At 41.2% G+C, this 24,499-nt stretch overlaps 1 protein-coding gene across 5 annotated transcripts in view; it reads right to left on the reverse strand.

Annotated features, from left to right (window-relative positions):
• The window catches only part of arvcfb (ARVCF delta catenin family member b), a 227,768-nt gene that overhangs the window by 122,017 nt on the left and 81,252 nt on the right, over positions 1-24,499 (reverse strand). For 4 of the 5 annotated variants that reach the window (XM_071482095.1, XM_071482096.1, XM_071482099.1 and 1 more), the window contains exons 3-4: positions 15,998-16,093; positions 7,903-8,122 (exon numbers count right to left, since the gene is read on the reverse strand). In XM_071482095.1, coding sequence (XP_071338196.1) covers positions 7,903-8,094 — 192 coding nt within the window. In that variant the 5' untranslated portion in view covers positions 8,095-8,122; positions 15,998-16,093. The remainder of the gene's footprint in view (positions 1-7,902; positions 8,123-15,997; positions 16,094-24,499) is intronic. The other variant, XM_071482101.1, reaches the window with a different exon arrangement.

The following is a 24,499-nucleotide window of genomic DNA, read 5'->3' on the forward strand; positions in this document are numbered from 1 at the left end:
ATACAAACTATTTCCAGGAATGCCTGCTGTCTGACAAAGGCTCTATTCTCTAGAGTCTAGCCAACCCACTCCTGGGCCTTGTAAAATAAATGTACAAGGTGTATGAATAATCCAGGAGTTGTAATCAAAGCTCTTGAAGTCAGCCTTAGTCTGTCAGGACGGATGGTGTGAAACAGATGGTAGAAAGGTTAATGTGCAGCAACAAGGCGCGCTTTGACAGCCAGACACCTCCAATGAAGCTGCATCTGTTAAAATCATGTTTTTTGCTTCAGTTCAGGATACCAGATGCAGAGAAAAAAAGAGGAGCAAAAGCAGATACAGAAAGTAGACTGAAAGAGAAGCAACTTGAAAATATATATGGCGTTACATTACAAAAAGTAATGTTTCCATAATCTCCAGTTTCAAAGGAAACTTTGATGACATCTAATTCTGGAAAGTACTTCAAAAGCTTTTCCACTTTGCCAAGAATGCATTTCTTGGGAAACACTACCTCACCTTTGAACTTTAACAAAGTCCAACCAAATATCTCACTATAAAGCAGCTCTGCGCGATAATACTGACTTTGCTGCTCTGAGTTCTGTACAGCTGTCACTGGACAGTGTAGAAGCCTGATCATACAAAATTATGTATGTGTGAGAGTGTACAGGGCCACAATGATTTGCTCTGCTACAGGCTGACAGCTGTTTACTCTAACAGTGGCACAGCTTGCAAAAAAGCCCTTATCTAATGACTTTTACTATCATGTTTTATTTTCCCCTTGAAAATGGCTACTCAGCGATGCAGGGGATTAGAGTCCAATCTATTGGGGGGTTTTGTGTTGCAAAAAGGCAATTTTCCCTTCATTTAGGGAAATAAAGCTCTGTTTAAATGACATCACTTCAGATCAAAGGACCATCTATTTTCTGTTTTTTATGTTGCAATATTGTAACTGCACAGCGAGATTTGAAATACAACTGTAACAGGATTAGGATTTTCCTAGTTTCCCATCTTGTTGTTTGTAATTGGGACACTGACTGAGGCACATACAACACAATTTGAACCAGTTTGAGGCTGACATGCAGCAAATCAACTTTTACACACAAAAACATTTCCCCATCACCTTCAGCTTGGATGAACATATCCTTTGGACTCGTAATGGAGTCTCTCGATTGGTTGTTCAAGGGTATGTCTAAAAATTGCAGTATTCAATTTGTTGTTTCATTTCTTAATACCTTCCTTTCTGCCAAACGTCACAAGATTATTTAGATTATCATTACTTTTTAACAGGTGCTCCAGGTAACTGCCAAAATAAATATAAATTGCCAGTCTGAGGTAAAATTTAATTTCTTATTTGCCTCACTATGTGTTTTCATATGGTGAGACATATAAGAAATGGCTTATGTTCCACAGCTTCTTGGTGGGTTTCAGCTGACTTCTCAAGTCAGCTGCATTTGTAATTTTTTCTTTTTTTCTGTCCATGGATTCTGAGCTCAGTATATTTGCCCTTATTCAGCAAAGAGTGATCATCTTGAATGGAGAAAGAGGACTGTCAAGAGTAGTGCCCATCTTTTCACACATTCCTGCACTATCACCATCATCCATTACACAACAAGAATCACTCTTAGACACTCTGTGTGAGACAGTTCACATACCAGGCCCAGCCTCTTTCCACTTCACCCTTTTCAAGTAGGGCAACATACAGAGAGGGCCCCACAGCCTCACTCCAAGACAAATTACATGATTTTTAGACCAAATGTGTGTGTGCAACTCTATGACACAAAACAGCAAAGGTTTGCAAATTCCAGACGCTGTCATGTCCAGTCCATCCACAGTCTGTCCAGCTATGTAGTGTGTCTCACCCTGAGGCATTGCCAGAACTCATCTAGTCAGTCAGAGTGCAAAGTCAATAAATGTATGTGTGGTATAATCTGATGGTATACCAACTGTAGACTGCTGATGCCAAGGATTCACATGCTGATAATCACACTGATGCACACAGGTGGAAAAGTGATGAGGCTTGCTTCTGTTTGCATTAAACATAATTGAGATTTTGGGCTAATTCCAGGTAAAGTACCCACCTGAGAGGTAAGGACTCCCTTCATTCATCTGCTGTTTAGTTTGTGTGTCTTGAGGAGATTATTCCAGACGTCCTAATTTCAGTTGTCTGCTTTAGCTGTGTTTTAAATGCAGAATTTGAGCCATTTTCCAGGAATAGTTAATGAAACTCTGGCGTCCAAACACTTTTAACAAAAGTCCTTTTATAGTTTTTAATTAACATTAGATCCCAAGACCAGTTTACATGACTGCGTGTATTTGCCGCGCAGCAATTAAGTGAAAGACACAGTTCTGTGGTTTAGACAGAGTGCTGAGCTGAAACTCTTTGATTTAAATTACTTTGCAATACACCTGAAAATTTGCATTGTAGTAACCTTTATTAAAAAACACACTGGGGTGACATTGAGAAGAAATATAAGTCCCTTTTGCCACTGAGGCATTTGTAGTCTTAAGGAATGCGCTATCCAATAACGAAAAAATTACTCCTGCAAACCTCCCAAAACAAGGCTCAGTGCGGCTTCTGGTCCTCATTTAATGACTATTTACATGCTTGTAAGTCATGTCGTAAAAATGTCGCACCAGTATGTTAAACTCGTGGGGATAATTAAATAAAAGCTTTGAAGAACACCTCTAGGCCTACTACAAAGTTCTAAAACTGTTTTCAATTTAGTTTTTTTCAGATGAAGGGTCAGCGTCCAGCCTTGTTTGGTTATCCTGTTGGACACTGGGAAGGGTGAGGTCACATTCCTCCTGTGGCACTGGTGTCCCGTGAAGGAGAGGGGCTTTATTTCAAACACATGGTCGATACAGTTTAGTCTCTGAGTTTAACGGCCAAGCCCAACAGTCTGTTCAGACGACCACGGTCATCTTCAAGTACGTCCGTAGACTTCCATGCTCTCTAGAAACTTTCAGGCTGAGGCAATGCCCTTCAAAGATATTTAGTCTGTCTGTTCACCTATGCAAGTACACAGAGAGCATGTGTGGTAAAGGAAATGGGAGCAGTCTTCAGATACCCCTCTCAGTGCTTTTAGTGAACGTAATGGTTTAATGGATTGTGATCAAATGGCAGGGAGGTGCACCAGGACAGGCATTACCAGTGTTGGGGCTGATTTGAAGGATGAAGGTCTGAGCTGCCTCGGGGGAATATAAATAGCACCACAGCACAAAAGGTTTTTCCACTGCTTTTCCCTTCATACCTCTCTCTCTCCCTGTTCATCTGAACGAGAGGAATATGCACAACCCCAGCCGTGAGTAAAAATTCCTGTCCTTCCATGTCAGCCCTCATCCCGAGCTGAGGCACAAAAAGGACTTGCCCCCTTCCTTGAGCACTTAGCAGAGTGATTCATGGGCCATCGACTCAAACTTGACTCCTAATGTTGAAGAACGGATGAATAAATGATTATCTAGAACATAAATAGCACACACACTCTGCATTTTCACTTGTGGCTGAGCAATTTTGTGGGAAGAGGTGTTCACCACTCAACTGTATGGTACATTTATTACATTTGTGAATGAATCACATTACCTTTTGGATCTTTTAGACCACTGGCACCCCTTCATAGTGATTAAAATGTAATCTAATAGTCGCTGAGAGATCAGCATCTTGAAGACTATGGGAAACTATGGGAAGCATTGATTTAGACGTCAGCATGCTGTAAAGGAGGAATTTTGCCTTCAACACTGTGATTACTGGACAATCTGCTGCTCCACCTTAACTATAGTGCCGCTGCTGTATTTGTCTCATTCGCATCTGTCTCTAAAGATTATTTAAAAATGTGAGTGGAAACATTTGCAGTTCAAGATCTTGTCATATGCAGTTGACCAACTAGCCTTTAGACGGTGGTGAGACATGATTACTATAAATGTTTCATATGGAAAAGCAACATCATTAGAATTTAAATGTGACTTTTCTGCCGGCTGCTACACAAAACTATAAGATGAGATGAAATAAGTGTAGGAGGACCACAGGCACAGTGGGGTATACAAAAATAAACAAAAGAGGCACTTTCACACCAATGTAATGAGAGTGTTTATGGGAAGCGAGAAGATTCTTGATGGCACAGTGAGGGAAGAAGACAGAGGAAGACAGAGGAGGGGAGGGGGTAAACTAAGGCTCATTGTTAGGCAGGTGATTTACGAGGGCACAGGAGCTCCTGGGCTCTGCCAGTGGAAGGATAGATCTTCTGTCGCTATTGCATCCTCAGCCCTTTGTATTCATTGTGCCTAGACAGGGCTGGGGGGCTGTGAGGATGAAAGTGGGTGGAGGGCGGTTGAAGCGATTGTTGGTTGAGTACTGTGGTGCCATTGCAGGGCCGGGGCCTGTACATCTTCACCACAGACAGAGGCACAGATCAAAGGCTGCACTGTTCCCTCTCTCTAAAGCTCACAAGCCTTTGAAAACTTCCCAAAACATTTTCACAAGGGATGGTATGCCTCCGCTAGAAGCCTGTTGAATATAACATCTGAATACCAAATACCAACTTTTTATGAAATCCACTGTGCGAGAAATTATAAGTCCCCTTTTCAATGAAGCTGGGTGGTTGTATGCATGACGAGATGGAATCTATGCATGTGCTGAGCAACCGCCACGGGTAAATAGATTAGGTGCCTGGTGTATATGAAATGAGGTCACCTTCTCCCTTAGCTCTAGACAGATGTGGTTGTCTGAATGGTGTCTGCCTTTCTCCACACACTGAACTGTCACCATGAACCACTTGACCTTTCAGAGCCTTGGCGATAACACTCCTTCAGGCAAAAATCAATTACCACAGGGAAACGCCATATCAAATGAAGAAAGACTATGATCTTAGCATGATTGTAAGGCATCTCGGTCCATGTCACTGAACCTCCACGGATTTTTTCATCTAGAAAGTTAATGGAGGGTCCAAAAGCTTAGCTCTGATTTTCCTCACAGGACAGTAGCAGTATAAACACTCTAATTCTGCAATTCATAAAGTTATATTGAAGTGAACAAGGATCAGAACTCAATTAATAAGGTCTTAGAAAGTAGGCCCGTTTTTAAACCCTGTGTTAACATCATGCAGACAAAAATCATAAAATCATATTTGAAACATAGTGAATCGCAATATTCTTTAATCCTTTTCAGTTATGTGCTCTCCAGCTAAGCAGGTTGACTTTTCTTAACATCAGAGAGTGATGTATTATTTATCATTTTGTCAACACAATCAGCACAAAATGCTTGAAAAGTTTCTTTTTGGTTCAAAAGGCCAAGAGTCTACACCCGCACTGTTGGTTCTGTGAGGCTGAACCTAAGAACAGTGGTGCTTTGAGCTAAATGCTTATATCAGGATGCTAAAATGTTTAAAATGACAATGTTACCTTGCTGACATTTGGCAGGTTATGTTTAATGCTCAAGACATTTCTTTTTCACAACTGTTTAAAGGAACCTTATCAAAAATATTTTTAGGTTATGGATGGAGTAGGTTAAAGAAAATGAATATTAGCTGATATATCATTATTATATTTTAAATACTCAAATATCAATATCAATACCAGTTTAGAAAACCCTGTATTTCTTGGGCTATAATGTCAACCTCATGCAGCAGCTCAGAGTCTGGGAATTCATAACCTGGGAACCATGAATATATGAACACGGCAATCCATCCAATGGTTGCAAAGGTATTTCACTAAAACACAAAATGTCAACCTTGTGGTGGCGCTAAAGGAAAGGTCAAATGATCATCAATGTCAGTAAATTTCATCCTCTGGAGACCATGGATATGTGCATCAAATTTCTTGGCAGTCCTTCTTATAGTTATTTGACTGGACTGAGTGACCAACCACAGTCCCATAGAGCTAGAGTGGCTAAAAACTTCTCCCTATTATGCAAAATTTTTATGTTCACATGAACATTAGCCAAAAGATTTGTCACCAAACTCAACATTTAGCAAGGCCCCAAATCTTCTTGACTTTAAATCAGAGGAGGAAATGACTGCTATATTTCCACATAACACTGTCAAACCATCACTGTATGATTTATTTGAGTCATTTGGCTGCTGTCCAGGACCGTGCCTCACTCCACATCCAGATTGCACTGGATAGAAGAGCCTGCTGAGTTGAAACCAACAAGCTGGGGCTGGGCAGCGTTGAGCATCTCAGCGCACTGTTTGAAGTGAGTGATCATACAGGGCTGTGCTGGTGTCTGTGAAGTAACCTGCGCCAATCTCAAATGATGAAGGCAGATAAAAGTGTTAGCTGCCCGCTGATGATTACACCCAAGCTGTTCCAAGGTGAGCACTGTGTAGCAGAGCGCGTTCCCGATCAGTAGCTTATCACTCTCATTAGGTGTCTACTTGTGACTGATTTCTTGGTCCGCCTTCTCTTTTGTGACCCCAATTTTAAGCAGTGGTGGGCCTCACTGAGTCTGGCCCTGGGGTTGTGAATCTGAACTGCCCATGCTCTGTTTTAATCCATCATGGGGATTGTGTGTGAATGTGTGTGGGGAAACTGAGCAAAGAGGCAATAGAGAGAAAAAGAACAACCTGATGCATCCCTCATCACTCTTACCACCTCATTATATGAAGGCAGTGAATGGTACAACACACACTTATCTGTGAGTCTGATCTGTGAGGGATAGTGATAATTCATTGCCTGTCATTTTAAGAATTGTCCAGTAATTGACCAGTTTATGAAGACCAGAGAGTATTTCTCTCTCTCTTACACATAAACGTGTTTAGGCAGTTGATTACCAGACCTTGTTGTGGGTGAGGGGATGTAAGGTTTCCTTTACCCCACCATACTTTTCCTGCATCCTCTTCATTTTCTCTTCATGAGGCCACATTGACAGCAAGCCCTTTAAAAATGAACACTGACACCGGCTGTTAACAAAATGTGACTGCAGGCAAACACAACCACCGACAAACGTAGGCAAAGCAGTTCCATCTCTTCAGGTCTTGCTATATCAATAATACATGAGATTGCCTCCTTTACAGTGATTAAATGTGATGCCTGTAAGTGCTACAGGTGCCGCATCACCAAATTGTGCCTTCAGATTCTAGTTAGTGAAACATGTGTACAGTGTGAGAGCATCTCTTTAAAGAAGTGATCATGCCATCAGTAAAAACAGGAGAAAGTGCAATGAGAATATCAGCACAACAGAAACACATGCATTAGTCAGCCCTTCAAAGGCTGAAAATAATCCCAATAATAAGATGTTGTGTCGCCTGACCTTGGGAGTTACTAACAGAGGAAGCATTAACTGTAACATTTTCCCTCAACGTCCAACAGTTTGAAGTGTGTAAATCAATGGGCTGTTGTGACTGCTGACATTTTTAGGGGATTACAGCTGTCTCATTTCTACATCTTACATTTCCTGCTCCTGCAGCGACAGCCAGCATTGACAGGAGCCCTGGCCAGGACTCTAATATCCCCCAGACGTTGGCCAGCACTGGGCAAAAGGCCACATCCAATCAGCAGCACCACCAGACAATATCAAAGACCAGTGGGCGAAAGGAGATGGAATTGGATGGCAAGCAGTGGCGAAGTAGGAGGGAGGTGAAGGAAGACAGAATGAGAGGTTGAATCTCATCAGCTCACTTTTAAAGATGAGTAACCGCAGAGCAGATTATTGCACGACATCCAGGACAGTGGATTCAGACAATGGGAACAAGTGTCCCAAATCACAGAGAAATTGAACAGAGAGATTATTGAGTTCCACCAATGATGAAAGGCAATGACCATGAGCAAACATGACGATGGGATGGGTTCGCTCAAATGGAAGGAGGAAGCAAGAGAGGCCAGTGTCACTTTAGAGAGGGAGGCAGGGAGGCAGACACATGGTATGTCAAGTTGGTGGTTGAAAAAAACAAAAAACAAGAGGTGGTTGGCCAGCATGCTGGCATCATTTACCTGCATCACCACCTGCTGCCATGCTAGCGGTTGACTGGTAGTGGGGTTGGGAGGCAGGTTGGCACGCTCTAGCTGCAGGGTGACGTTGCGACGCTCCTCCTCGAGGGCTCGGGTCAGCTGCTCAAAACGTGCCTCCTGCTCTTTCACTGAGGCCAGGATGCTGGCAGCCGAGCGAACATCATAGTCCTCCATGTCCAGTGTTGGTCAGAGTTGTACAGATCTTCCAAGTCGGGAAGGGAGGGGAGAAAAGGGGGAGGAGGGGGCACCAGGTCATTAAAGACACCCAGACCCAACAAGCTGGGTGAGTGGCATCAACAGGCTGACGCATGCCTCCAATTCAAAGTGAAATACAAGACTTATTTAGTGGCCAAAAGGACTTGGCATATAGCGCAAGCTTTCAGTGATCATTATGAACAAACGACAAACATGACAATATAAGAATCTGAATGGCTGACTGGATGACTGGGGAGGTAGTGTCATAGTATGGAGAGTCTATCTGTTACGATCAAATCTGTTTAATTTAGACTTGTTTCTTCAGCCAATTCCCTGAAGGGACAAGCTAAATTTCTTCCCACAAAGGATGACTGCAAGCCCAGCAAAGCAAAGACAATAACAAGGATGCTCTGCTGGGTGCTAATTATGACTTTGCCTTCAGAAGTTTGAGCTTGTCTTGTAATTAAGACAATCATGGCACCACAGATAAAACTCTATACAGCTTCTCTGGAACATCAGCACTGCAAAATGAAAACATGATCCACCAATTCCAAGTACAACAAAGGGAATGAAACAGCATAGTGCACAGTCACAAAAACAAAGCTCCTTGTCTCACATCCAAAAGGTGGAAAGGAATGATTGCATCCTTACAAATGAACAATCACAGCCAGCATGGAGGAATGGCGCTGTCATTGGATATAGTCATGCACAGAGCCATAATGCATTCTGACACACAAGCACTGTTGCGGGCACCAATCCAACACATGCAAACTTCCCACAGCCACGTACACCGTATACGCACAACGGGTATCACAAACACATACTGTCTATCATAAACAATCATGATTTCCTGATAACAGTTGCGCATCACTCTCACACACACCCATAACTGATGGCGGCATGATATCAAGAGGGTTGATGACACAATAACAAATGGGATTGGAAATACCAATCTACTGCAGTACAGACCAAGTAGATAACCAGGCTGAGAGGTGTTAGAAAACAGACATCCCCCACTCTAACAGAAGCAGAGGGACGAGACAGCAAGAAGAACAGAGAGCTGGGGGAGAAGGGAAGGAAAAACAAAGGGAAGACAAAAGAGAAAAAGCCAGAGGTTAAAAGAGAAACGAAAAGCAATGAACAGCATGTGGTTCTCCTGCTGAGTTGTATTTGACTCCGTGAACCCAAATCTAATGAAACAGGTACAAAAAGCAAAAGTGAAAATTGGCACAGTATCATTTCTGTACATTTTAAAATACATATCCACAATTTGTTCTCCATAAGATTTTCTTCAGAAGTACATTTTGATTACACAAGGTACAAGACTATTCTCTATTTTCTAGGCTTGATCATCAGTCCAGCACAGTGGCCAGGTATCACAGGGCCCCAGACCCCAGGAAACCCCAAAATCTCCAAGTTCACTGTGTGTCAGTTGAGCATGGGTCCCTTGATTAATCATATCAGTGGAAATGAGTGTTGATTTTAGAGGATTCTCCAAAACTTCAATTAAATATTATTTTAATAATCGGTGGCAACATTATTCGCCTGGTCCATAGTTCAAGTATTGCAACCAAAACACTTGGTTAAAGTTAGGAACCACATAGGGTTGTGATTAAAGAATAGCAAACAAAAAGTCTCCACAATGAAAGTTGGCGACACTACACGCTCATCCACCACTCTGACCACCACGCTCACTTTTTGCCTCTCTACATGTAGGGCAGACTATTTCCTGCATTGGCACCGATAATTCTAGGACACTTGGCCAGTCTGTATATAGTACATGACAAGACGTTCGTTTATTTGTTAAGGTAATTTGTTTATGTGTAAAAGGCAGGATACTGCACAGAGAGGTTAGGGCAGGGGGTCAGCAGGGGCCTGTGTTCGATTATTGCCCCTGAGCCCCAAAGCAGGTTAATCCGGCCATGTCTACTTTACAAACCATTTCATCTTCATAACATTTTACAAGCACAAATGATGTGTCCTTTGTTATGTGGATTTGACGTAATGTTTTGGCCTTGGACTGGACTGTTAAAGAGAGAGAGGGTGAGAGGGTCGGGCAGTCAGCTGAAGAAAAAATCACTCCACAAATGCAGGAGCCAACATTTCACTGCAGGATCAACTTAGACCAGACAACATCACAAAATAACACTGCTGTCAGATAAATCCCTGTGTTCAAAATGTCTCAGATACTGTGATTAGAAATTAGGGCTTTAAAACACAGTGCTTATTTAGGCAGCAGAAGGTTAACCGAGAATGTACTTTACAAAAACCAAGAAATGGCACTGAATCAAGAGGCACATAATAACAATGTATTCTGGGTATTCTGCAGCTGATTTTACCACTAAAAAGGACAACGAGGACGGGTGGTTAGACTCAGGGTGATCAATGCAGATACAACAATTAGAATCTCAAACAGGTCGAATTACAGAAACAGTGTGTGTGTCTGTGTGTGTGTGTGTGTGTGTGTGTGTGTGTGTGTGTGTGTGTGTGTGTGTGTGTGTTCACATAAACAGAGTTCATTCTTCACTATAGGACCTGGTGAGTGTGAGGCTCTTATTCCCTTTGAAGTGCACAATCCCTCTTTGATGTTTGTTGCGAGCTGATCATTTATTTATCTGGAGTGGAGTCTCGCCTGACACGACTCTTCCTTCACTCTTCCTCACAAAGCAGTACACCTCGAGGAGCCTGTGTTTTCAAAGTTAAACTCCTCATCCACGTCACTGAAAGAAAAAGTTCCTTATTTCCCCCTATATGAGAAGAAAGTCTCCCGTTGCTTAGCCTTTTTCTCTTTTTCATTTTCAGCTCTGCCATTTTGAAACACTGTTCTCACTACCGGCAAGTTTGCAGTCATCAGCTGGTAATTCAGTTTCAAAATGGAAACAGTGCTGGGTAATGGCTCCTTGCAAAAATAGCATCCTTGTCTATTTTCAAAGCTCTGCTACTTGAGATAACTGACAGCAATAGTGTGCCATAAGCCATGTTGATTGGACATACTTGATGACGGACTCCAGTGATTCACACGCCTAAAGGCTTGGGGGCAACGTAGCCATTGCTTCCTGAGTCATAAAGGGAATAATATGGCAGGCATGTCAGCCACGCCCCACAGCTTATCATTAAACAACTTCTGGGTCTACTTAAAATAGGCCAGAATGCACAGGGAGGGGCATCTGAAGAATTCCCCTCTGCCACCATGACAGCCCTGGTTTTTTAAAGCTTTGGTTCAGCAGATGTTCACTAGTGGCGTGGGTCAGGGGGGATAAAAACACAGCCAAGGTCTGCATGTTTAACCCCATCCTTAATTACACACGCCCTCATTAGTCCCAACTTTACGTGATGGAGACATATCTGGAAAAAAAACTCTATGGCCAGGAGTGTTATTTGTGGATATCACTACTGAAAGTTTATGAGTAGAGAGAGTGATGACTAATCTAAGAGATGATATTTGAAAAAATTAAAAATGTTTAATTAAATCCACAAAGGGAGGTGTGTCAGATTTTACTATTCTTAAGGCGTAAACATCTTTAATTAAAAGGAAAAACAGACTCATATTCCACGTGTGAGTTGATGCAGCACCTCACTATAAGCTTCGTTTGTGCTGTTTTAAGGCTTTTCCTCAAGGATAAATGCACTTCAGCACAAACCCACTGTTCTAAAAATAGCCCAGTAATAAATATATCCACGCGCACACAGCCACAATTTTGAGTGTGGATCGGAAGATGAGATGCAGCGGTCTCTCACTTCAAAGGTTTGCTGGAAAATCCTGGAATAAATCCTTGACACCTATTCATCAGGTCTGTAGGATTCTCGTAAAACAAATCTTTCAATGACAAGACCCTCTGCCATCAAACCCCTCTCTGGAATAAACTGGAAAGCGTTTAACTGATGTTATTCTCAAGAACAGTTTTAAATGAGTGAGTCACTAGAAGTCTGATTATCGGACTATATGACACTACAACTAAATCACAAAAATAGGGCTTCACTATCCTGTCTGGCTAAACTGAAACCTTAGTGATTCCCTCACCACCCAGAGGAAACGTTTGTCTTTTGTGCATGGAAACATCTCTGTCTTGACAGGCACGTGAGAACTCTGACCAGAGCAAGCTGGGATGACAACATCTGATCTTTTGCCCTTCTTGTTCCTTTGGCATTCTCTCGTAAAAAGCATCACAAACTGGGACAGTTGGTATGAGTGTGCAGTCAACTGACATTATACAACAGGATTTAGGGCTGGTGATGTTGTTTTCCAGCAGTTTCCTCTCACTGCCACCAATGTGGAAAGTTGCCAAGTACAGCTTTAGCCACAAGGCCACCCTGCATCTGCATAAAGAGCCTGTCATTCCACTGAGGACCTGGTGTTTTAAACTTTTCATGCTCTGCAGCTATTGGTGTTTTGTGAGTTTGGAGAGATTCAAATGAGGTGATACTCTGTGGTGAAAACAATACTGTACGTCTCAATAATCAGATCTTGAGAATTTAGCTAATATGCTAATTTGCTTTCTTGCAGCGAGTTAGATTGCAATCAGTTAGATTGACACCACTCTTCTGTCTATATGCTAAATATGAAGCTATTGCCATCAGTGAGTTAGCTTAGCTGACATGGCTTAAACAGTGAGCCTGTCTTGTCTTGTTTGTTTATTCCATACAAAAACTGAAGCATGCAAATGCCCTGGACATGCACACAGCATGCTCTCATGTACACTCTGAAAGACAGGCACACAGGGACGGCCAGTAAAGGGACTAACAGGAACAGGAAGAACTTTATGGATTTTTTTGACAGTCCACCAGCCCACCAATGCAGCTGCCCACTGGGATTTGCCCCAATAGTCCTGCTGGCCAATCTGACTACAAGAGACTAAATGTGCCTGGCATCACGTTAATAGATGAGGTAACTAAAGTTACACTGTTATTGAATTTTGACTAGATTTTAAAGTATATTTGACTCTCCAGGGCTGGCAGAGAGCTAAAACATAGTGTGGAGATAGGTCTGGCTGTGAAACACTGGAGTTTGAATAATATGGTTTTATATTAAGTTATATATTATATATATATATATATATATATTATATATTATACTACTTAATTATATTAAGTAGGATTTATAAAGCGTAATATCATTATCCACTGATGTTAACCTTCATTTTCCCCCAACATCGATCACATTCCCGTTTGGCCAGATCGGCTTCACTTGGTAAAATTATTTTTTGCTTTAGTGCTAACGCGTACTTTGTGTTGTTACGTTACAATCTGTTCACACTTGGCAATAAGAAAGGGATCCATACATATAAACTGCTTCACATTCTTACATATAGTACATTTAAACAATGAGATCATGAATGAGCTTCAGAGGAGAGTTGTTCCCCTCTTTTGCCAGTCTTCTTTTCAGACATACATGAGTTGTATCATTCATCTTAGCCAGCTTTTAGCAAGAAAGCAAATTGGTGTATTTTCCAAAATGTCTTGCTATTGCTTTAACCATTCTCTTATTTCAGGAATCAAAACAAAGGCAAATGAGATCTGTAGCTAGTGAGGAGGCCACTCAGAGCAGAAGCAGCATGTGGTGCGTGTCTTTAGGGGTTTGGTTAGGGGGTTATTAAGGGAACAGGGGAACAGATTGGGAGGTAAAGGATGAGGATAATTGAGTGTGACCATCAGTGCCTGATATTAAGTTAGAAACATTCACCTGATTAAGAACTAGGTGGGTGGTGGGGTCCTCCCTTCCCCCTCACCACCAATTTGCCCCTTTCTAGAGGCTGTAATTGCAGCTCAAATTAATTTCTTGTCTAAACCCATCTGAGGATGCAGCTCTCAGTGGCACAATTGGGTACTTAAAAACACCTGCTCCTCCTACTGTGTGCCTATGTGTGAGTGTGTGGATGTGGTGGTGAAAACAGCCTTCAATCTACCAACTTTCATGGTTGATGATAATACATTATCATCGTAGTCAGAAAACTTGCGATATTAAGGGGCACTGCTCCACCTTAAACTGACATTTCAGAGCCACTCATTTCAGGCTCTTAAGAGAATTTTTCGTCTGCTAAACTGTCCAATATATCTAAACCCTGAGTGACTGACAGGTAAGTGATTCATCATAATGACAGTCTGCTGTGTTGGGAATTTCCACTTACCAACAGAAGAGTTTTGTGTCTCTTCAAAAGCACTACTCATGAGCATGAAAGTCAGTTTGAATTACTCCTACTTGTGAAGAAAAACAAAGCTTTTATTCAGCGCGGGATGCCAGACTTGACAATTGCACGTAATGACGTAAGTGTTTCCATTTTTCACAATGTTTTTAGGAGTGTGCCTGCAGCAAAGCAAAGCCAAGCCTTTGGCTGTCTTTTGAAAGAACGCCATGTGTTTCATTAATCAGTTAACTGCTTTAAAAAAAAAAAAAACCTACTAAAGAAAATAAATCCAAATACACAATTAATGCAAGTGGCAGCTTTACCACATAGTTTGGGTAAAATTGCCAATTCTAAGTAAACTACCATATCATGAATCACTGGAGGATGATTGTCATTTCAAATAAATATCTAATATTCAATAAATAAGACTGGACTGAGAGAGTAAGTTTTGAAAAGATGTAACAGAACATGAAAAAAAGAAATGCACTGTCACCAGGAATTATCCTCCCCCGAATTTAGGATTCAAGCCGCTGTTGCTTTGAGGAACATTAAAGTGAGTGTTAATGCCCAGAGGGGTATTGCTGAATGATGCCAGGATAAGCAAAGCTTAGCGAGGTGCGTGGAGTCCATAGCTGATCACTTTCACAGCTCGACGAAAAGAAATGCAGCTGTTGTTTACCATCCATATTTTATTTCATCCCTTTCCTTTGAACCCCCTCGCTATGTGGAGGATTTCAGGCTGGAAAATACCAACAAGCACACACACACTCAACAACATACACGAAATACTTTTTAAGGAAAATACATGTCTTTGTTAGTGTCTTTGAAGGGACAGGACAGTTCATAGACTTATGGATTCATACACTTTATCTCAACACAAACATGCTACAAAATACGGTATGTGCAAAGCTTCTAAAATCAGTAATCTGTTTGAAATGCTTTCTCTTTCATCCCAAATTTTAACACTGCATTGCATTACCAGTTTTTATTCTGATTCTAAGGTCTACAGAATAAGCTTCAGCCAGCAATAAGCAGGTCAAGGTTCAGAGTCAAGAAGCATGTACACATGTATAAGACAAAAGTCAGTTCTTGACTCTGAGACCAAGAAAAACTATTAAAGAAGCAACAAAAGGTTTCTTTGAAGACACTAAAAGCTATGAAGAAAGCTTTGATACACATGAACATCAGCCAGTATTCCAATTAGCCTGAATACACTCTACTTCTTAAAGACAAAAAAGGCAAGAAAGAGTGTCATCAAGTTTTCAAAGTGAATACATGCATAAAGCAGCAGGTCTTAAGACAGTGAGACAACCAAATTGCATTTAAGAGTCTCAGGTTGTGTCTAACTACATGTGACAGACTTCAAACACTCAATTACACAGTTGAGTCTGTCTTTAGAAACTGGACCAGAACTAACATCGTCTCCTGTTTGTGATGCTAAACTCTGTGAAGAGAACTAAAACTGCTTTACAACTGACATTTACCTCAGCTGATATAACTGTGTGAATTATTGAAATGAGAGCACATTTCCTGAAGGAAAAAGCTCTTCAATGTATTGAAATAAAAATCATACAAGGCACCTCAGCGACAAAGTGAAGAGAAGCTCCCTCAAGGAGAGATAACAGAGAAAGTGAGGTCTTGAATTTTCAAACCAAAAAAAAAAAAAAACACTGTCAGGAATGTAGAAATGTAATTACTGCAATGATGAGCTGAACAAAGTGATTAAAGGAGGCTGGAGGTGAAGCGTGAGGTGGGGGTACCTTTGATGTCGGTGAGTGCCGTCAGACCACAAGTAGACTGAGGACAGACGTAGCTCTGTTAGAGTCGACTCGTTTGTTCAGTCCGCCAGCGGAGGTCTGTGGATAAAAAACAAGGCCTTGAAAACTTGCTGACAGTGCATTGTTAATATAGGACTCTTGTGTAATGTAGAGATGTTCACATGTACAGTCCAATCACAGCAGGTTCACAGCTGTCATCTGATCGTGCTCTACTCTCAACCATAGAACGCACACAGGAGCTACTGGAAATGTTTCATCCACTACTGCAAATCCTATTTCTGGTGTGCCACAGGGCTTAATTTCAGGTCCACTACTGTTTCTCTTTCTGTTCATTTTCATGCAGACGACACCCAGCCATTTGTAGGCTACACCTGAAATAAAATCAGTATTGAGACTCTCATTAACTGCCTGATGAGATGAAGTGCTGGATCCCAAAGGCTTTCATGCAAATAAACAAGAAGTATAATTTCCTCTCCGAACTCTCTTCATCTAATCTGTAATAACCTTGGAAGTCTGTCAATATATGTTAAACTTTTGGCTGGAAATCTGGGAGGATTATTCGACCCCAACGTCAGTTTTGATGCTGTTGAAGTCTAGACGACTGCATGGTCCTGCTTTCTTTCTTTTTCTTTTCACTGAAAACACATCCAAAATTAGAGATTTTCTATTCTCCGCTGATTCAAAGAAAGTTACCCATGCTTTTATATCCTGTATGGAACACTTCTATTCATGTTTAAGCCTCTCATTCACTGACTAACAGTTGATTTTAACTTTGTGATATCGCTCAAGGCTAAATTAGGTCTAGCCCCAAAATACATCTGTGAGTTCCTGACCCTGATGGACACTTATATAACCATTTCCATGTGTTGTTAGTTACAGGTGCTGATGTCAAAACACAAATAATTCAATCAATAGGTCCCTAAACACTAATATTCTCCACTGAAACCTAGGGTAGTAGTTATTGTGCATATATGCAATCACATGCAACAAGTCATAGAACTGCTATTACTGCTGCTACAGTAACAAGAATAATTTAAGGCTTGAAGCATCATATAAAGAGCTAGCCAACTGATCAATTATTCACTAAATATATGAGAAGGTTTTCTGGCCAATATCTGATTCTTCATAATGAGGCAACACTTACTCGATACTTTCAACAAACCAATATGCCAGCCTGACCTTAGTATTCACACTGCACTGCCTCTGAAATATAGACATCACAGGCACACAGACAGAAAAAGACGAGTGTCGAATATTGCAATTGGTTTTGATGCTTCGTGCCAGGGGATGAATCACTCTGCCATACACATCAACCTGTCCAGAGGCTCCACTGCATTTAATGACTTAGGAAACAAAAGCCTGGCAGCAAAACCACTGGGTCGACTGCACCCTTGAAGATGTCACTGATGATGAAATCAAACCTGCCCTTATGCACGCTTCCTCACAAGCCAACCTTCATTCCAAGACTACGGGTTTAACAGGATGTAATGGTTCCTAAAAAATTGCCTCATACTTCAAGCAACACTTTGCTCTAGCGGAACATTTATTAAAAAAATAAAATAAAAATACAATTCCCAAATTGAGTTCATCAACAGTTCATATCAAATATTAGTTGGTTTGCATATATGCAGCTGAAGCTCAGACTGATTCATGATGAAAAATCACAAAAGAGCAAAAGTTATTTCCCCATTAAGTGGAAGAAATGTGAAAGAACAAAAGTTGTTTTTGAAGCAGCATTATTGTTTTCATCTGCAACTTAAAAGCTCTTTTTGGATATTTTTTACACAGTTTCTTTTTACTGAATATGAAAAAAGAAAACCTGGAACAACAAATATTGGCAGCTGACCTTTCATGACTTTAAACTCCATGAATTTAAATCGTAAAATCGTAAATATGAACTACTGGTTTAAGCTTTAATGTATAGGCAGCTCTCCACATGATAAGTATTTCCAGATGCAGCACTGACTCCAGGCCAAATATGCATCAGTGAGAAGTGAAGCTACAAAATGTTTTATTAAGTATGATCAGAAGACACCCACAGTGAGTTAGAAGTAAAAATCGATACAAAGTCAACTTTCCTCTCCAGCTTTTAGCTGGCTCTGGGATTAAAATATCTCTCCCTCTCCAGGGATTTCTGGGTGTGTTCACTTCAAGGACAGATAGGCTCTGAGCACCTTGGATTTCTGGTACAAACATCAAAGGTGAAGCTAAGCCCAGCCGCATTAGTTATCACCTCGTCTCTCTGTCTCTCTCTCTCTCTCTCTCTCTCTCTCTCCGGATTCTGGACGAGACCTTACATCGCTCCTGAATGGAGATTATCTCGACACACACAGTCACAGCTCACAGTAGCACTTTGGTTAATATGCATTTTATTCGCCTTAACATAATGCAATGCTCTTGTTAAGTGACTCTTTCCTCTGGGTCACAGGTCAGAAGTAAAACAAGCTGGTTTGGGAATGAGAAAACTGATGGATCGATGTTGATAAATGGATGAATGACGCTCCTGCTTCCCTCAACTAATGGCACCTAATTTCCCAGATGACTGTGTGGAGCTGATCAGAAGTAAATATTAGGAGATTGTGTTTATTCTGGTTAGCAGTCAAGTCTTCCTGTGCTTCAAAGACCTGCACTGGGCTGTGGTGAGGAGTAAAGGTGGATAACGAGACATTGTTGTAAAGAAGCTTGTATGCTCAGCAAAGCGCCTTGTTGAGTAAATGAAGATGTAAAAAAAGGTCAGTGACCATGCCTCGAGCAGACAGAATTTCATACTCCCAATACCCACATCCAATCAGATTTATTTACACAGCAGCCATTCACACGTTTTCTCTGCTCTTGGTTCTGTGCAGCATGTTGATAATCTCCAACACTGCCCCTGATGCTGCCACCGTCATTTGACAGTAATAACTGCTGAGGCTTCATGCAATATTTGTGCTTGGTATCAGAGGCTGATACCTCACCTGCTGTGCATTATGCAGACAATTGCATATTCTATCATGACTTGTCCCCCTTCAACACACATCGTTTGGAGAGCGCCCCAGTGTAATTCTGTGATTAATAATGAATGCAGAGTGAGGGTGAGCTCGCTGACTGACTGACTAAAGGGCTGACTGTCAGGGCAGTGCGACACTGATCAAGGCCTTTCCCCGGCTGTCAGTGCTTCTGCACACTCGCAGAGAAGAACTGCAATCATATATAAATGACCATGTAGATAAGCAGACACTCTGTGTGTGCATGTGTGTCATCTCATATACGCTCTGTGTAAACCGGTTACCCATGAATGCAGAGAACAACCTGACTAGCTGAGCAACTATGGAAATGAAATGCTATGAAATGTGAATGTGAAAATTAAAATGCAAGTGGAAGCATTAATTATGTAAGACCACTGTGCATGTGGGTTAATCCCCAACAAGTCCTCCAACCAAAGTGACAAAACAGACAAAACAGCCAATACAAGTGTGTTTGATCTAGTGCCGCTAACATCAGGACGCCACTGTTTGTCATCGACTTCCAAAACGCATATAACAGATTTGAAAAATGACTCATTATTATTACTCATAATTATCTGCAACCTCTACGGCTAGGTTATGCAACTCAGTTAAACTACGGGACAATTGTGGTCATGGTTGAATTTGCTTTCTTGATGATAATTTGATAAGAAGATCAATACCCCACTCATGCTTGTGAGCTATGTATTGAGATATATATCCAGTAGAAAATTTGCTTAACTTAGCACAAAGACTGAAACCAGGAAGAAACAGCTATCTTGCTTCTCTCCAAAGTCAAAAATCTGCCCATCAGATTAATATGACATATCTAATTAGTTTAATCTGTGCACAAACAGAAATGTAAAAATTACATGTTGAGTTTTTACCAGGAGTTAGATGTTGGTGACTGGCAGCCAAAATAGTTACAACACAAAACTCCTAAGCTATAATAATATGAGTATATTTGCCAAATTAGCTGTTTCCTTGTGATATTAACTCGAGACCTTGAACAGAGAAACAACATCAGTTGGCTGTTGGGTCAAAACAACCAATGTGTAATGTGTGTGCAAATGTAGCGTGACATTGTAGTTCTTCAAAACCAAAACCTAATCACCTCCTAGTTTTACTGGCGCACAGACATGAGAGTGACATCGATTTCTCATCTAACTCTCAGCAAGAAAGCAAATTATTTCCTGAAATGTCAGACTATTCTTTTGACAGAAACCAGCACTGACTGCTGGCAGAAGAGGGAATACAGTGTGAGAGTCTGACACTTGGTATGCCAAACAATCCACGCTGGATATGAAGAACAACGTCATGCTACAGCTGACTTTTCTGCTCATTTCAGTTCAACGTGTGCGTCCGTTGTTTCAACCAACAAACAGTCTCAAGATAATATCACAATGAAAATGTAAACCTGGCAAATATACTGTACTGAAAGATACTAATACCTAATCACCAGACTATGTACAGTGTTCTCCCAGTTGTGACAGACAAGACCAGAGGAAAGTGACCTGGATATGTTGAGGTACAAAAACCAGGAGGTGGTGCACAAAAGCAGCTCCACAGAAGCCGACTTTCTGCACACCATAGTATGCATATTAGCTTACTGAGCCATAAGGGAGCCCCACTGTCCACACACATCTACAAACTTTGATATGTGGACACATCACAGCAGCTACAGCCAGGGGATAGAGTATTGTTGGTCCTTTTGTTTTACATATGACTCATATTCCATGTCGTCTATCCTCTCCCTACTTCTGCTTTGTTCTTCTCTTTAATTTCCCCACAGTATATTGTCTAATAAAACAGAAAAATTGCAATTATTGAAGATGGTTTGGAGCGCACTGTGCTCAGACAGAATGCCCTAACAACACCGGGTAACTGTTCAGCTGAAAGCAGAGCACACGGTGTGCTGCCAGTGCTCATCCTATGTGTGCAGGATGTGTTTGCAGAGTGCAGCAGCCCATTAAGTATTCCAAAAGAAAATTACAGACCATCATGATGAGTCCAGACTACCAGACAGGCTTGCGTCATATGAAAAAGAAGAGTGGTTTGGGTTTTAGAAATCTGCGCACTCATCCTGGAGAGCTGAACTTGACTAATGCTCGTTTAATTTAAGGCAGGAAGAAATGATTCTGCCTCACCGGAGCTTACTGCCTCCCAAGATGTAAATAAAGACCGAGTCATAGAAAAAATGTCCTGGCAAAGAGAGAAAAATTTCCTGCCAAAACAAAGTAGTAGAGCACACTGAGAAGTTTGAAGGGTGAAGGGAGGAGAAATTGATTGGCTTTGTTTGTTCTTTGGAATCTGCACAGTTTTTGGTTTTCTTTCATATTTCACCAGGTTACTTTGAGAATTTGTTCCAGATTGATTACAGACAAACTGTGATCAGTAATTCAGCCCAGAAGCCACATCACTTAATGATTACTCAGGTATTACAAAGCCAACATAGGAACATCCTGCTTTATGCATCAGTGATTGAGCTCCAGGCTATAATCTTTGACCTTGTGACTGTAGTTGGTAACAAAAAAATACACTGATATTATTCACACCAATAGTTTTTTCAGAAAACATTCAAACAAAAGACACCTGTGTCTCCGTTCAGAGTAAAATAAATGATTTGCTACAACGGTGCTTGCAACCAATCATTAAGCTATCCACAATGGATTGAAAATACCAGCAAAAAGCCATTAGCTAAAAGCCGAAAGACTGAATGTGGATATTTTTTCATAAAAGTGGAGCAAATTGAAGTAGGTACAGACTGAAGGTCATTCATTTGTCCTTAAAATGTGATAAAGAACGATGCACAACTTCAGGCCAATCAGTTGTTGTTATGTGATGTTGCACATAGGGTTGTGCAATCATATCCATAGTCAGACTGTACTATCATCACCCTGTGAAACTGCCAATGTAATGTAATACTACAAATCATGACAATAATAACTTAATACAATAATGGGAAAACAAAAATTGTCTTGACACTGGCAAATACATTGCTCCGATGATCCAAGATCATCATCCATTGGCACAACCCTAGTGACTAATTGCAATTTAATAAAACTACATCAAGTGTCCAGACATGCTTGCAAGTGGCTGAAGAAATCCTCTCCTAATGTGTAAAATCTATTGTACACATTAGGAGGGAAACTGGAAACACCTCTGCAGTAATGCATGCAAGTGGTTCTGTAGGTGTAGTGCATGATGTGAAATGACGAAGTACGACCCGCAGGCTGACCAGTCCAACTGATGGATCCATAGGTTTGATGGCTTTTGAGCTGCACAGCTGGTTATAACATGGTGAGGAAACTTTTCACAACTCATTTATCCTCCATCGTGACAGTCACCAGTCTTTGGCAAGTGGTCTCATTACAGATCCATCTGGGCCACATGCTTGTGTTTTCTGGCCCAGTATATGCCGCGGTTGCACAGCCCAAGTCTAGCCCATATACAGCATGATGGTCAGATACTACTTCCACATCTGGACCAATTCCAGCGCACACACAGAAAATATTCCGGTTGTCTGCCAAAACCTACCTAGATGTGGAAGTATATGGGCCAGAGTCACATAAACATTGCTATATGCTTTTTCTTTTTGTATACAAACAACGACATGAGTCCATGCATTTCATATACCGTATATATTTTGTGGGCATATTTTAACTTTACCACTGACTAACATTTGGGGATTATCAGGTACAGTATGTCTTCATACTGTGAATGTTTGAAGGCTAACAGGCATTTCATGATCATGCTATAGGACAATCCACCAATTTCGACAGACAGAAGCAAGTATGCCAGACAGGAACACACCAAATGTTTTCTGTCTGATTCTCTTTAATGTGGCTAATCCAATTCTGCTCCAACCCAATTCTGCCCAAACAAAGCAGAAAAAGTAATAACCTAGTGTACCGTATGTGAAGCTAACTTTCTGGCTCTCTGGTCTCCGCAGGTGCTGATGGCCTGGTTGGTGCAGAGCGGTTAATAAGACCTCTGGCACAGTGAGAAATCTGTTACCACCTGAACAATCTCGCTTTGCTGCTTGAGTCCACTCATCTCTCCTATCACGGAGTTTTCACTCTGTCAGCTGAGGGACAAAAACTCAGAATTACCCAGTCGTAAGGCTTTATCAACTGTAGGGGTGCATTCAGTTATCAGAGTTTCTGCTTCTCTTCTCTGTGCTATTTACTGTCTGCAAAGTCAGGAAATCACATAATATTCTGCTGTTGAAAGTGGAATGAAAATGAAGTCATCCAACCTTGGTGAAAACAAAACAAAACAAAAAAAAAGACACACTTTCCCTCAAAATGATTAATAGCACCAACATGAAACAAATGCTGGCACAGTTGAATAAAAAACTGATGAATAGTAGGTAACGTAAAGGCCTCGAATGATTAACAGTTTAACATATCAGGTCATCTGGGTTTTAGCAGGATTCAGTGATAATATTCAGTTGGTGAACTCTTTTAGGTGTTTGTGGGTGAATTTGTCTGCATGTCCACCCCAGAGAGCATGATTGTAAACAACACCTTCCCCCTCAGCATCGTATGAAACATATGGAGGATCAGGCACCTGAGGGAACCACAGAACTCGGCGAGGAGGAGTTTTTTTATTTTATGCATTAATGCTTTTAATAAAAGATCCATGCAGGGATTTGCCCATAATGGGCACCTCCAACCCTGCACTTGTCAATCATATAACGTGTCCCACCCCAGCCTCACGAACTGCTCGCCTCTCACCAGTATCCAGAAAGACAGGAGAAGACTTTATCTGGGAGTTCAGCGAATGAGAAGTGTGAGAGAAGGGGGGGCAGACGGGCACAGAAGGAGGCAGGTGTGTGTGTGTGTTGGAGGATGTCAGAGACGTGAAGAGATCAAACATTGCTCTGGGATATTATCAGCAGCCTCTGTTTGCAGCAGTGGTAAGGAGAAGCACCGTCACACCGAGCCAGTCACACTCTCATAAACGCTGATGTAAAAAAAAAAAAAGTGGGTGAACTATGGACTGTCATCATAATGCAAACACTGATATGGACAAAAATTAATTACACTGTCTGAAAAGTATTCGGTCCCTCAACAGAGCCTGACTGATAGGACTTCAAATCATATGGACAAAGACTTAACATTTATCTCCGTCTAAAATGTTTGATAGAAGATATTCAGAGAATGACAAAGTCTGGAAACGATGCACAACACTGTTGCTAAAAACCATGAATTAAAGGTGACCAAGATGCTTTCCACTTTGCCTCCTTTTCTTCTTTTTTCTTCATGAGCCACAGTTCATTACACAACAATAAACACTTTGTTTATGCCCATTACTGTGTAATTAAGAAGGACATATTGTTAGCAGTAGCAAGCGGATAAACACTCCAGGGGAGAACAACTGATTAATTGTTGACAATCCTAAGTCTAATTGCAGTTAACTGGTGAAAAAACATAACAACAACAACACGGCCATTCAAGCGAAGTGAGGCTTGAAACTGTGTGTGTGTGTGTGTGTG

Source organism: Trachinotus anak, unplaced genomic scaffold (assembly GCF_046630095.1).
Source record: "Trachinotus anak isolate AG129_WGS33_773 ecotype Australia unplaced genomic scaffold, CSIRO_AGI_Tana_v1 ptg000008l, whole genome shotgun sequence".
In the NCBI taxonomy this organism is placed as follows: Eukaryota; Metazoa; Chordata; class Actinopteri; order Carangiformes; family Carangidae; genus Trachinotus; species Trachinotus anak.